Source organism: Drosophila elegans, unplaced genomic scaffold, assembly GCF_018152505.1.
Source record: "Drosophila elegans isolate 14027-0461.03 unplaced genomic scaffold, ASM1815250v1 contig_149, whole genome shotgun sequence".
NCBI classification, from domain to species: Eukaryota; Metazoa; Arthropoda; class Insecta; order Diptera; family Drosophilidae; genus Drosophila; species Drosophila elegans.
The window spans coordinates 5,927,505-5,939,191 of NW_024545513.1; the positions used below are offsets into that span (position 1 = coordinate 5,927,505).

Consider the following 11,687-nt stretch of genomic DNA (forward strand, 5'->3'; position numbering starts at 1 on the left):
CCCCTGGCTTTCCACATTTGAAAAAAAATGTATTTGAATAAAAGTCATATTTGTTTTGCAAATATAGCAGATGCAAGTGTAGAATTACAGAAGAACAGCTTAAAAACTGGAGCGCAGGCCAGACCATCCGCCGGAAGACTTAATATAAGCTTTTATTGGTGGCCAGCATACAAGGCCACGCTCCAGACGAGTTTATTAGATTAAAGTTACAGTGCGGCGCAAGGATCTTAGGTGCTAAGGAGGTGGCGGTTCTACTCGATGCTACTCGAACCAGGCGAGTCTCACGTCGTCGGAGCGACTCTGCAGGGACATGACGAGTTCAAAGACGCGCAGCGCCGGTCCCAGCTTCAGGCCGAATCCGTTCATCACATCCTGGCGGGTGAGCAGCAGCAGGGAGGCGCCATCGATGTCCTGGTAGCGGAACACGTTCGCCTCCTTCGGATAGTGCTTGGCCACAAAGCCGACGACCTGCTCCACGGACCAGCTGGACACAGGCTGGCCCTTGATGTCCACGGGGCTATCTGCGGCCGCAGGAGGCGGTGGCGTTAGACGTGAGGGATGCTCTGGCTGCATGTGCTCATGCTTATTCTCCCCATCATCTTCCTCCTGCTCCACCTTCTCCACTTTGACCACCACCACTGGCTGCTCCCGCTGCTCTTCCATCTTCTCCACCTTCTCCTCCTTGGCCACCTCCTTCCTCTCTTTTTTCTCGTCCATTTTCAAAGGTGGACTGCGTTTGCCCAGTTTCTCAATCTTTGCTGGTTTCTCCTGACCCGTGGGATCGGACTGGACGCGCTTCTTGCGACCCGCATTGGACTTTCTGGCCGCCACCACCACCGTCACTGGCTGCTCCTCGCGACTTGCGTTGGACTTCCTGCCCCCCGCCTGCTCCTCGCTGGAAGGGCTGGTGTTCTGGCCGCTATTACTCGCCTCGCATCGGAAGCACTTCCACTTGGGATTGGTGTCCACTGACTTGGCCTGCTTGATGGTGGGATCATTGCAGTCCGCATGGTAGGCGTCCACGCAATTGCTGCAGATGGCCAGATCCCGACCCCTCACGTTGCACACCTGGCAGTAGCGACACTTCTCGCACTTGTACTTCTTGCGGGCCAGGCTCTGGTTCTCGAAGTTGATGGGCAAACAGGGAAAGTGCCCTGAAAGAAGACAGGAAACAGGTGATGAATATATATGTGCATGTAAGTGTGGTCATATTATGATTTCCAGATATAAATCTTTACCAAACATACCTATTTAAAGCCTTTAAAATGGTTTGAGATTACTTGAACCATTCAAAACTATTTGAAATCCATAGGCAAATTAGAAAAAAAAAGTTAAATGATATTGATAATGAGCTTCGTGAACTGTAAGCAGCATTATCTTCTTATTATCTCTGTGAAGATATAGTAATCTAATAACACTTACAGATATCAAATTTTGCTTTGAAAACCTAAATTAATGTATAGTGTGGGTAAATATGGGTAAATTGACGAGCATAACGCCATTAAAAGGTAATATTCTAAATTTAAGGGCGTTTATTTTTAAATCATTAACCCAAATCTTCTTAGCACCAAAAAGTGGGCCTTGTGTAGGTATACTTTATACCTGTTGCAAGCATTTGATCTGGTTGCATAAAATAGCTAAATATATGGTAATTAATATTCGTAGTTCAAGAATTTGGCAAAGTACCAGGAACTAGTAGGGTAGCAGTAAAGCATTGACAAACTGGACAAATGTGTCCATAACAGTGTAGTGGTTTGGGAGCCCTGCTTATCTAGTGAAATCTACTGATCCAATACTTAAAAAACATAATTGCCTTGACAAACTGGGCAGATCTGGGGCAATCTGCCAAAGTACCAGAACAGTTTGGGGAATATTTACATTTCTGCATGCAGCCCTTGCAGGTGAGAAAGTTGCTCTTGTGGCCGGATCCCCGCTTCGGTTCGCTCTTGGAGCACTTCTGGCACGTGTCGTAGTTGCGATTCTGCGCCGGCTGCTGCTCGGAAACGGCCGTATTGGGTATGGAGTCCTGGGAATCGCTGGCCACCAGCTCTTTGGCTGCATCCTTGGCAGGTGATGACTGCTGGACACCGGGAATGACAGTGGCAGGAGCTGCAGCGGCTCCAGCTGCGCCGAGGGAACTGCGATTGCTGCTGGCCCGGGACACATAGTTGTCGGAGGGATCGTACACCAGTTTGGGTTTCTGCGGCGAGCGGATGGATGGTTGGGCAAGATGAGCCGGGATGTTGCTCGGGGATTGGGATTCCAATGCCAATTCCAATCACACACTCACCTTCACGCGTCCCGTCGTGCGAACGGAGGCTCCAGAGGCCGAGGCATCCGGAACGGCGCAGGAGGTGGCCGCCGGCGCAGATGTGGCCGCCACCGGAGATGGGGCGTCGTGGCCGTTGCTGCCGGCGCTGGAATTGTGGGTCACCGGCTGGGACGGCGACTCCTCCTTGTCCTCGTCCTTAGTGCGCTTCATGGTCGCCGGTGTGTCCTCGGAAAGCAAAAAAAAATGAGCAAAACAAAATTGTTGTTACTTGCGCGCTCGGTTGTAAAGTGTGACCGTCGGTTTGAGATTTAATACCAGCCCGGTTTTGGTGTGGCCGTATTTTGTTCGCTGGTATTTTCTTGCTCTTCTTCAAAATGTATACATGCACGTTTCCGTTATTTAATAAACTTGTTCTCATTCAAAAAAAAAACAATTTTCTTAAATTTCTATAGCTATATTTTTTGAGGGTAGTTTTAGTTTTACAATAAAACACGTTGGTGCATATTTAAGCTAAATATAACACATTTAGCTTTTGGTATTATTTTTATTAACATTGCTTATTATTTTTATTTATTTATAGTTGTTTATAGTAATGTAACAAAAACTATTTGCTCAATGATAATACACAATTTTTGTTGGAAGTTTGTTTTCAATTTGTTTAAAGTATACTAACCGTGTTCAGTAAATTAAGTGTGTTATTTCAACCAGTAAAGAAAATCGAATGAATAGTTATCTACAAAATGGTGTAGAAATCATGGATCGAAACGCTGTAACAAAATAAGTAATTCCCCCTTTTTTGACCAAAATTTCGGCCTTAAATTCTTTATAAAAAAATATTTGTCGGTATTTAAGAAGCTCGTCTTAAAATTGGACACTAATCGGTTTTGCCGTTTTCGTTAAAAGTTTGTATTTGTACTTTCAAGCACTTTAAAACGCCTTTTAAAATTTGCGTGTAACTTCAAAACTATTCCCCTGAACGATATGATATTTTTTGTGTGTAGCTTAGAAAATAAAATAAATAAAATCGGATATGTAACCCCTTAAGAAATCAATGCAATGAAACGAATACCTTTAGTGAGCTTCGTTAATAGGATTTAAAGTTCCTCAGGAGCAGCTCCACACACAAAATTGTGGTACGACAACTCCATTTTATCTATTGCAAAATAAATTATATTCGTTTTTCTATTCAAATCCTTTGGATTAAAACTATGATATTTGATCAATAGCAACTGTGCTTCATAAGGACTTAGGTCTTATCATCATTTCAACGTAGGTGAGTGATATTTTCACGTCGTAGTTATGCCATGAGATCCAGTATATTCCGTTTCTTATGCCTTTATTTGTTATTTGGCCATCTTTATAGTATTTTCCATTGAGCTGACTGTAATGTTAAGAGGTTAATTTAATAACAATGAATTAGATTTTAATTGAACGTTTATACCTTATTTCCCAAACGCCATGCCACCAACCACCGTTTTCCAGATCAGCTAAATTTGCATACCATTCGTCATTATCCCGATCAAATGTAGAGAACTTTTTGTTCTTATTGAATTTAAGGGAGTCTCCGGCTTCACCGGAATAAATCCCAATGCTCTTCAGCTCATACAATTCGTCCTCACTGCCAATTTTAAAATCGTCATAGTGAGCATAGCTGGTGGATCCATCAACCTTCCCAAGCTTAATGTAGAGTTCGTGGTGACCTGCCTTCGTCATCTGATGCAAATTTTCCAGGCCAATGAAAAATTCTCCCTTAACGTTTCCAAATCCTTTTTTGTAATCATCCCAGTTTCGATGGAAGTTCTCGGATCCGTCGATCCGTCTCTGAATTACGGTCCAGCCATGTGGAGACGACGAACATGACACCTTAAATGGTTCCATCTCATCGAGCTTTAATCGGCATTCCGAAAGCTCATTAGATTGGTTAAGTTTTGATGTTTCAATCCAATTCTTTAGGTCCGTGATTTGATCATCTTTATCGATTAGTTTTTTTTGCGCATTGATAAGATCGTCTTTGGTTTTGATTAGATCTTCAGATATTTTTAACTGACTCTGCAAGTTTGTAATAGTATTGTTTTCATGGTATTGTTCCGTTTGAGTTCATTTTTGGCATTGAGTTGTACCAAATGATTAGGGCATTAAAACAATAATCATTCAAGTCCGTCTGTAGATTTGTCAGCAACTTACCGCTTTTAGGTGGTTTTCGATTCCGGCTAATCTCGCCTCGTAATCATTTTTCATCTTACAGGAATCTAGCCCTGCTTCGATGCCATCCAACCTGCTTCGAATATTATCAGTATCGGCAAAGAGCGGATGTAGTGCGCTCAGGCAAAAGGAGCCGCACTGCGTTGGCGCATCCCGAAGGACGCACACCGGATGATCCTGAGATGCTACAAGGGATCCTTGTAGAGAAAGGACAATACAGACTGTGTACAGTGCCAGCCTCAGCATTTTGAATTGATATTACCGACGGAGTCTAAGTTTGGGAACGTACTGAAATCGAGGTATTTGTTGAAGAAACAACGAAGTCTCTAATATTGCTGATAACTAAAATAAGCCCCACAAGCATATATGTACATATATAATAGAAATAGCAGAATTGAACTGGATTGACAAAATATTTATACAGTGACTCAGAGTTTATTTCGATCGGAAATATTCGGTTCTCCAGTTAAAGGCTTTGCATTCGAATTACTTTTGGAAAACTACTGAACCGTTCTTTACAAAATTTCTCTGGCTTTTTAAACACCTGCAAATGTAGTTTTTAATCGTTCAACTGTGTTAATAACAATATGGTGTTATTTAACTGAATCTTTTGCCACAATATCTAGTTCTCTAGAATTTCGGTCACCGCAAAACAAAATCAATAAAAGGTCACATATTTATCACAGCCTTTTTACATAACAACTCAAATATTTTTTAATAAACAAATTACCCAAGAGTATTTTTTTTTTTAATAAAAAAAAAGTTTTTTAAAAATAGCCTGTGACTTCGATCTGCATAGTGGTCGAAAAAAGTCTTGACCCACTGTATATTATTTGTGTATGACATTTTAAGTATCTCAAATATTTTTCCATACCAGACTATGTTTTGGTTTCTTTCATATTATTTTATTTTTATGATTACTTTCTAAATGTATGTATATATGAACAAAAGACGGAGGTCAGACATCAGGAAAAAACTGATAACGTCTAACGAGGCCAGTTTTTCTTCTTAGAACTAATATAACATCCGTTTGAGTTTTATTGTCTCTCTGGATTTTTTCCAGTAAAGATAACTATTTATGTGTACATATGTATGAATAAATGCAGGTCAAAAGTCGAGTTACAAATTATAACGTGATGTGTGGCCACATTTGGGAATCACCAAAATTAAAAAGTGATTCTAAAAGCTAACCCCTCCAATCCACTGACCCACAAACCCACAAAACAATCCCTCAGATTTTGTTGACTTGCTAAGAAATTGAGATACTCTCATGCAAATAACTTATTCGTGGCAAAGAGAAAATGAAACGTTAACAGTAATCGTTGTCTTTTAATGCATGTCTTAACAATAGTAAGCATTCAAGGCTCTACAAACACTCGGTAAGTACATAACTTAATTTCGGAATTAATTTACAATTGTCAACTATATATAAATATGTCATAATGTCTCGAACTGTGCGTTTCATTGAATCGACGAGGGGTCCATGCGGTCCATGCCCCAGCTACTCGATCTTGATGCGGCGGCCATAGCGCCAGGCCAGTCGCACCAGATCCCGATGGGCCAGTGCCCAGGACAAGAGGCAGGCGAGGCCGGCCAGTACACCCACGCCCAGATGTGTGGCGAGGCCAGAACTTTGGTACTGCAGGAAGTAGGGATAGGAATAGGCCTCACTAATGAAAAGAGAAATAGCGAACGCATACTCACCCAATAGCAGACGATCCCGGCCAGGAGGAGCGTGCCGCCGAAGAGTTTGCCCGGCCAGAGGCCCAGCAGCGGATCCAGCGACAACGGTCGGTACTGAGCCCGGATGTAGTACGTGCTGTAGAGGATCCTGCTCAGCATGTTGATGCAGTTCGCAAAGATGAAACCGACCGGGCCGAAGATGCCCGTCAAAATGTAGGAGAGCACCAGGAAGCTGACCGAGAAGATGGCCATCAGGTAGTTGTACTTGTCGATGTCGCGACTGGTGTTCGTGGCGAACATGTAGCCCTCGCTGATCCCGTTCACGGCCAGCAGATAGATGGCCAGGCAGTGCCACTGCAGCAGGCTCTGCGGCAGTCCGCCGGCCACGAAGTCGGGGCCGCCGTAGAGCAACAGTACCGGGTACGAGTAGCTCTGGCCGAAGGTGAACGCAATCAGGCCGATGGAGCTGACGCCCAGGAGCAGGTTGTTCAGGACGCTGCTCGCCTGGCGGACGCGCTCCTGCGGCTGCTTGGCCAACTTGATGTCCCGGGACAGCGTCTGCGTGAAGTAGAAGTACGAGCTGTCCTCGATGGGGCGGAAGATGAAGCGGGCGGCCATGCTGCCCAGATTGTTGACCACATCGTAGGTGGCCTGCTCGCCGAAACTCAGCACTGGCGACACCGACATCACGTACTTCTCGCCCTCGGTGAGGATCTGCTTGAGCACGCCCTGCTTCACGAAGCTCAGCGTCAGCGTCTGCAGCTCACGGTTAAAGTGCTTGCCATTCGGATTGAACATCACGCCGGGCAGGAAATCGTTTAGCTGCTTGAAGGGGAAGTCATCCATGTGCTCGTACAGCGACACCTGCCAGGCCTTCGCTGCCGGCGGCTTCTTTCGCGCCTGTCGCGCCACAAAGTCCTTGAAGCCCCTGAGGTAGAAGTAGAAGAAGCCATACTGGCCCACGACAATGGTCACTGCGCTGGAGAGTTGGGCCAGCGCGAAGGCATTGATCGCCGCACTGCGGTCGCCGGTGACGATCCACAGGAAGATGGCCGAGCGCACCAGGATGTGCAGCGTGTTCAGCAGGATCTTCAGCTTCACAAAGCAAAACACCTGGGCCACGAACACCGCCGACTCGGCCAGCAGTTCCAGGACGCAGGACAGGGCCACGGCATAGCAGGCGAACTCGTATTGCGAGGCGTAGATGGCGTCCACCGCCGAGAGCCAGTTCAGCCAGATATACAGGCACGGAGCACACAAAACAGCGCAGATGGGCACCCTAAAAGAAAAGGTCTATTTAGTCAACAATCGGGTGGAGTTTTAACACAAGATGCAAGCCGATTTTCAACTGACTAGTTCACTTGAGTATGCATTATAACCTATGCCGATTTTTTAACTTAAGTCATTTACATTTACATTTCGTTCGCAGATGGTACCGGCCATGAACATAAGAACTTCAAAGCGGCAGGATACTATGAGTGAAATTAATACAACAAATGGAGATGGTAACAGCTATACAAATTCAGAAAATGAAGAAGGTATCCGCATTACTGATTTGAACAATAATTCACAGGTAGAGCTAAGAGCTAAACTAATTAGGATACCTAAAGGGTATTGACTGTAATGTTCTGACAATTTTGAAGATAATAAACAAAATGGACATGGTAAGAGCTGTACATATTCTTGCAAATTCAAAGCAGGATATCCTGACCACTTCCATAGGAAGTACAAATCTCCTGTGGAAATGGTAAGAACTGTAGGGGTGAAAATTTCACAGGACTTCAAGTTGAACACCATGAAGGAGTCCTGGCTTTTTAATGTCCTGGCAATTGGACAGTTAATGAATATAATGGAGGTGGTAATAGCTAAACATTTTCCAGCCAATTTCCTGATTTCCTGACCACTCATTTCTTGTTGGAATGGTAAGAACTGTAGGGTCATGGTGGAGACCATGAAGGTATCCTGCCGCCTGGCTTCCCAAGGACCAGGCAATCGACTTGCATCATGGAGTATTTACGTGAGCCACATCTGGTTGATCAGCTGCGCCCAGGAGCAGCGGTCGCCCTGCTGGGCATTGGCGCTGAGGGCCGCCCGGTTGATGGCCTCGCGGGACAGGAAGAGCAGTGTGCTCTCCAAGAGCAGCAGGCGCACGTTCATGATGCCCAGCACCTCGCGGCCCACATGCCGCACGATGTACGCGTTGATGCCGAAGGTGAGGATGCGGCACAGTATCTGTGGGGCGATAAGATCGGATCACACGGCGGATGAGTAATGAGTGCCCGGGCAGCGGACACAGTGGAGCGGCGCGCTCACCTGAAAAATGATGCTGAAGCCGGCGCCCAGCAGGCTGCTCTCGAGCACATTGCGCGCCATTGGACCCCGCTGGCCAGGCTCCTCCTCCGAACCGGGTCAAAGTGCTGGCCTCCAAATGGCAAAAAACTGTAGGAACAGGGCCTAGTTTGTTGGCCAAAACAACCGAAAATTCTCTAGCATCTGGATTTGCCTGCTGCCTATCGATAGTCCGTCGGTGGCTCAGGTGCGATAGCCTGGGCTATCGAAACAGCTGTTTTGCTTTCGCATTTCGCGCCCTCTGGTATCGAAAAGTGGTCGTTTGAAGTCCCAATTTTAAATTATTTTTAATAGTTAACCAAAGTTAAAAGAGGAAGTTATCTTCTTTTGGACTTGTTTATTTTCCAAATGGGTTTAAGCTTCGTTTGTAAAACTGTTTAGATCTGAAGGCCTTAAAAAAGTGTTTACAAATATATTTTAAAGAATAACTAAATTAATGTGATTTACTTTTTAGAAATTTGACAAAAAAAAACACATTTTTTAAGGTTTTTTTTCTTTTTGAAGTGACCAAAATAAGGCGGATAGCCGTAAGACTGATTTTGATAAATTAATTTTATGACCCATTTCTTCAATCAAGGGGTTACCTAAAACATTTTCCTGAAAATTGGCATACAAAAACAATTTTCTTTAAATAAGGTATTCCATCTTTTGACCATTACTTCCCAAGGTTTTCATACAGAAACCGCATTTTTTGGTGTTATTTTAGGGTTTCTGAAGATTTGTCAAAAAACTAAACTAACTATAGTCATAACAGGGAATGTTTTGTATAGTGGGCGACCTATGCTACCCATCCACAATCGGTTTTTATTAATTTTGATTTGATGCAAAAACCGATTTTTAAAACTCGATTTTTTTAAGAATATAATTTGTTGACCAGTTTTTGCATTTTTAATAAGGGGTTACATCACCCTTTTTGCAATAATTTACAAAACTGAACATTTTTAACTGTGAATGCCATTCGATTGACAATTTAATGACGAATTCACCGATGTATGACATTCCATCTATTGGTCATTTCTTCCCAAGGTTTTAATACAAAAACCGATTTTAGGCGCTTTTTTGGGTTTTTAGAGATTTGTCAAATAAAAAAGCGTGCTTTTGTTGGGGGGAGAATATTTAGATTGAAATTTGTTCGCTGAGTAACGTGTATCTAATAGTCTGGGTATTCGACTGTAGCGTACTTTCTTGTTTTTATTTGTTATCCTATTACCTTTTTTCCTATTATTTGGCGACTTGTTTATCCCAAAATACTTTTTTTTAAATTTATTTGTGTAATTCCCACACTAATGAAGCTTTTAAGCTGGGACACGGGCGGCGTCGCATTGATGAGACCTGGAGACTTGGAGATCTGGAGACATGGAGACTGACGCCACCAGACTAGTGAGATCTGCCAAAGATCAAATCTTGACATGGGAGTCACGCGAAAAATTACATAGACCACATCCACAGCTGCAACCAGAAGAAACAATGCCAACAGCACGGATGACGGACAGACGAGCAATGATGTTGTTTCAGTCGCTTGGAGCCGCCGCAGATACAGAGATACAAAGATACAATATCTGTAGGTCGGGGTGTGTGTGTCGGGACGGACTAACGCACGATTCTGTTGGATTTGTGGGATCTGTGGGACCTAGCTCCCATTTGGTCCCTGGCCACCGGCGCCACTGCCCGCCATTCAGGCTTCTGTGGGTGGCAGCGTGACACGAGCAAAGGATCACATTATTCGATAGTTTTAAATTAGGGAACTGTATGTTATATACCACCTTAACCAAAGGGTTAATGTATCATATATTTAAGAAATTAAAATACGAATAAAAATATAATTATTCAGTCTTTAAATTAATTTGAAACCTTTCATTGATATTTTTTCTCGGAATTGTTTGCGATGAAACCATTTTAGTGTTACCTACTACTAATGCTTCTCCATTAAAGTTAATGTATTAAACTTAAACTTTTTATTAACAATAGTTAATTGCTTTATATTAAAGATTTAAAGTAACAAATAAATTAAATCGTTAGTCATTTTTACGATTTACGATTGATTTTAGGAACCTTTTTATCCATTAAATGTTAGATTATTGTTTTAAATTATTAAGTATCGTTTTTGATTACGGGTCCACCTCTAGTGCGCACCGCAGCCAGGTAATCAGATAAAAATATATTATGACGTACCAGACCGACTTTTCATTGTTAATTGAGCGGCAGCGGCAGCAGCAGCTACGTAAACGCAAACCTTTCCCGGAGCCCGGCCCTGAATGATTGAGATTGAGACGTGCTTGATATCTGTTGGCATCGCAGCAGCAAAGCCACTGATACACCTAACAAAAATCCAGAGTCCTCCTGTCCTGTATCTTTTCATTTATTGAGATTCGAATAGGAAGTTTTACTCGCAAAGTTATCCCAGGGATACGTTTGTAGTATTTGTTTTTGTTTCTTGATAATAAGCTTTAAAGTAAGTTTCAGGGGAAATTAAGCTAACATAAAGTTGCCATTATAGATTAAATAAATTAGCATGTTGAAATATGGATCCTGATCGTTTTCTTTTTTCGAGTGTATAGGCGATGCTGCGTCTTCGCCGGCGTCATTGTTGTTGTAGTTGTTTTTGTTGTCTGGCGTCTGTTGGCTGTCTCTCTTATCTTGTATCTCTATCTCGGTTGCTCCCTCTCTCGCTCGTTCTCCTTGGCTTTTTTTCTCCTTTACCTTATCTCTACTGTATCTGCTGCTCATGTGTGTGAATGTGTGCACCGAGCAAAATAATAATAGTACAGGTGATAGGTGTAAAGACAAATGTATCTAATCCAAACGAAATTAGTAGTATTTTTAAGATTTAAGAAATATTTCCAACATTCCATTGAAAAGTAAATACTTAAAATATACAAAATATTTGCTTGACTTAAAATATTGAAAAAGGTAAATAACAAATATTGGTGTTAGTACTTAAGCATAGATGGACAACTTCTTTGAATCTTTTTACTAAATAATTCTCAAATCATTTAAATTTAAAGTTCAATCACTATTACCTTTTAATATATTCAATATAACAACAATGTGCAAATACACTATCCAGTGATTTAAATATAATCATTGATTTATAGTTTTTATTATTTCGTTTACAGATGTCTTCTTATTGGGCCTAATGGCTGGTTTGATAATTGAAAGTTGTACAATTTATTTTTGTGAT

At 42.6% G+C, this 11,687-nt stretch overlaps 3 protein-coding genes across 3 annotated transcripts; all 3 read right to left on the reverse strand.

The window, feature by feature from the left end:
- Positions 1-32: 32 nt before the first annotated feature.
- On the reverse strand, positions 33-2,581 carry LOC108141161 (histone-lysine N-methyltransferase 2D). Its single transcript, XM_017264392.2, has 3 exons — positions 2,291-2,581; positions 1,879-2,200; positions 33-1,154 (listed from the first exon to the last, which is right to left on the reverse strand). Exons 1-3 carry the CDS (start codon positions 2,480-2,482, stop codon positions 262-264), a joined length of 1,407 nt encoding a protein of 468 aa, XP_017119881.1. The 5' UTR covers positions 2,483-2,581; the 3' UTR covers positions 33-261.
- Positions 2,582-3,342: 761 nt separating this feature from the next.
- Positions 3,343-4,771, reverse strand: LOC108149859 (fibrinogen-like protein 1). Its single transcript, XM_041710674.1, has 3 exons — positions 4,457-4,771; positions 3,714-4,321; positions 3,343-3,653 (listed from the first exon to the last, which is right to left on the reverse strand). The coding sequence occupies exons 1-3, from the start codon at positions 4,718-4,720 to the stop codon at positions 3,509-3,511; spliced, it is 1,017 nt and encodes a 338-aa protein (XP_041566608.1). The 5' UTR covers positions 4,721-4,771; the 3' UTR covers positions 3,343-3,508.
- A 1,012-nt stretch (positions 4,772-5,783) lies between these two features.
- On the reverse strand, positions 5,784-8,677 carry LOC108149879 (protein RFT1 homolog). The gene is made up of 4 exons (XM_017277773.2): positions 8,471-8,677; positions 8,175-8,389; positions 6,179-7,436; positions 5,784-6,113 (listed from the first exon to the last, which is right to left on the reverse strand). Exons 1-4 carry the CDS (start codon positions 8,528-8,530, stop codon positions 5,976-5,978), a joined length of 1,671 nt encoding a protein of 556 aa, XP_017133262.1. The 5' UTR covers positions 8,531-8,677; the 3' UTR covers positions 5,784-5,975.
- Positions 8,678-11,687: the final 3,010 nt, after the last annotated feature.

What these genes read in the sequence shown, in the direction of transcription:
- LOC108141161 (XM_017264392.2), bottom strand. Translation starts at nt 2,482, where the DNA reads ATGAAGCGCACTAAGGACGAGGACAAGGAGGAGTCGCCGTCCCAGCCG. An exon ending in GCACGACGGGACGCGTGAAG is followed by an intron (nt 2,201 to 2,290) that starts GTGAGTGTGTGA and finishes CGCTCGCCGCAG; the next exon opens with AAACCCAAACTGGTGTACGA. An exon ending in CAAGGGCTGCATGCAGAAAT is followed by an intron (nt 1,155 to 1,878) that starts GTAAATATTCCC and finishes GTCTTCTTTCAG; the next exon opens with GGCACTTTCCCTGTTTGCCC.
- LOC108149859 (XM_041710674.1), bottom strand. Translation starts at nt 4,720, where the DNA reads ATGCTGAGGCTGGCACTGTACACAGTCTGTATTGTCCTTTCTCTACAA. An exon ending in TCGAAAACCACCTAAAAGCG is followed by an intron (nt 4,322 to 4,456) that starts GTAAGTTGCTGA and finishes ACAAACTTGCAG; the next exon opens with AGTCAGTTAAAAATATCTGA. An exon ending in CATGGCGTTTGGGAAATAAG is followed by an intron (nt 3,654 to 3,713) that starts GTATAAACGTTC and finishes TTAACATTACAG; the next exon opens with TCAGCTCAATGGAAAATACT.
- LOC108149879 (XM_017277773.2), bottom strand. Translation starts at nt 8,530, where the DNA reads ATGGCGCGCAATGTGCTCGAGAGCAGCCTGCTGGGCGCCGGCTTCAGC. An exon ending in GCTTCAGCATCATTTTTCAG is followed by an intron (nt 8,390 to 8,470) that starts GTGAGCGCGCCG and finishes ATCGCCCCACAG; the next exon opens with ATACTGTGCCGCATCCTCAC. An exon ending in ATCAACCAGATGTGGCTCAC is followed by an intron (nt 7,437 to 8,174) that starts GTAAATACTCCA and finishes CTTTTCTTTTAG; the next exon opens with GGTGCCCATCTGCGCTGTTT.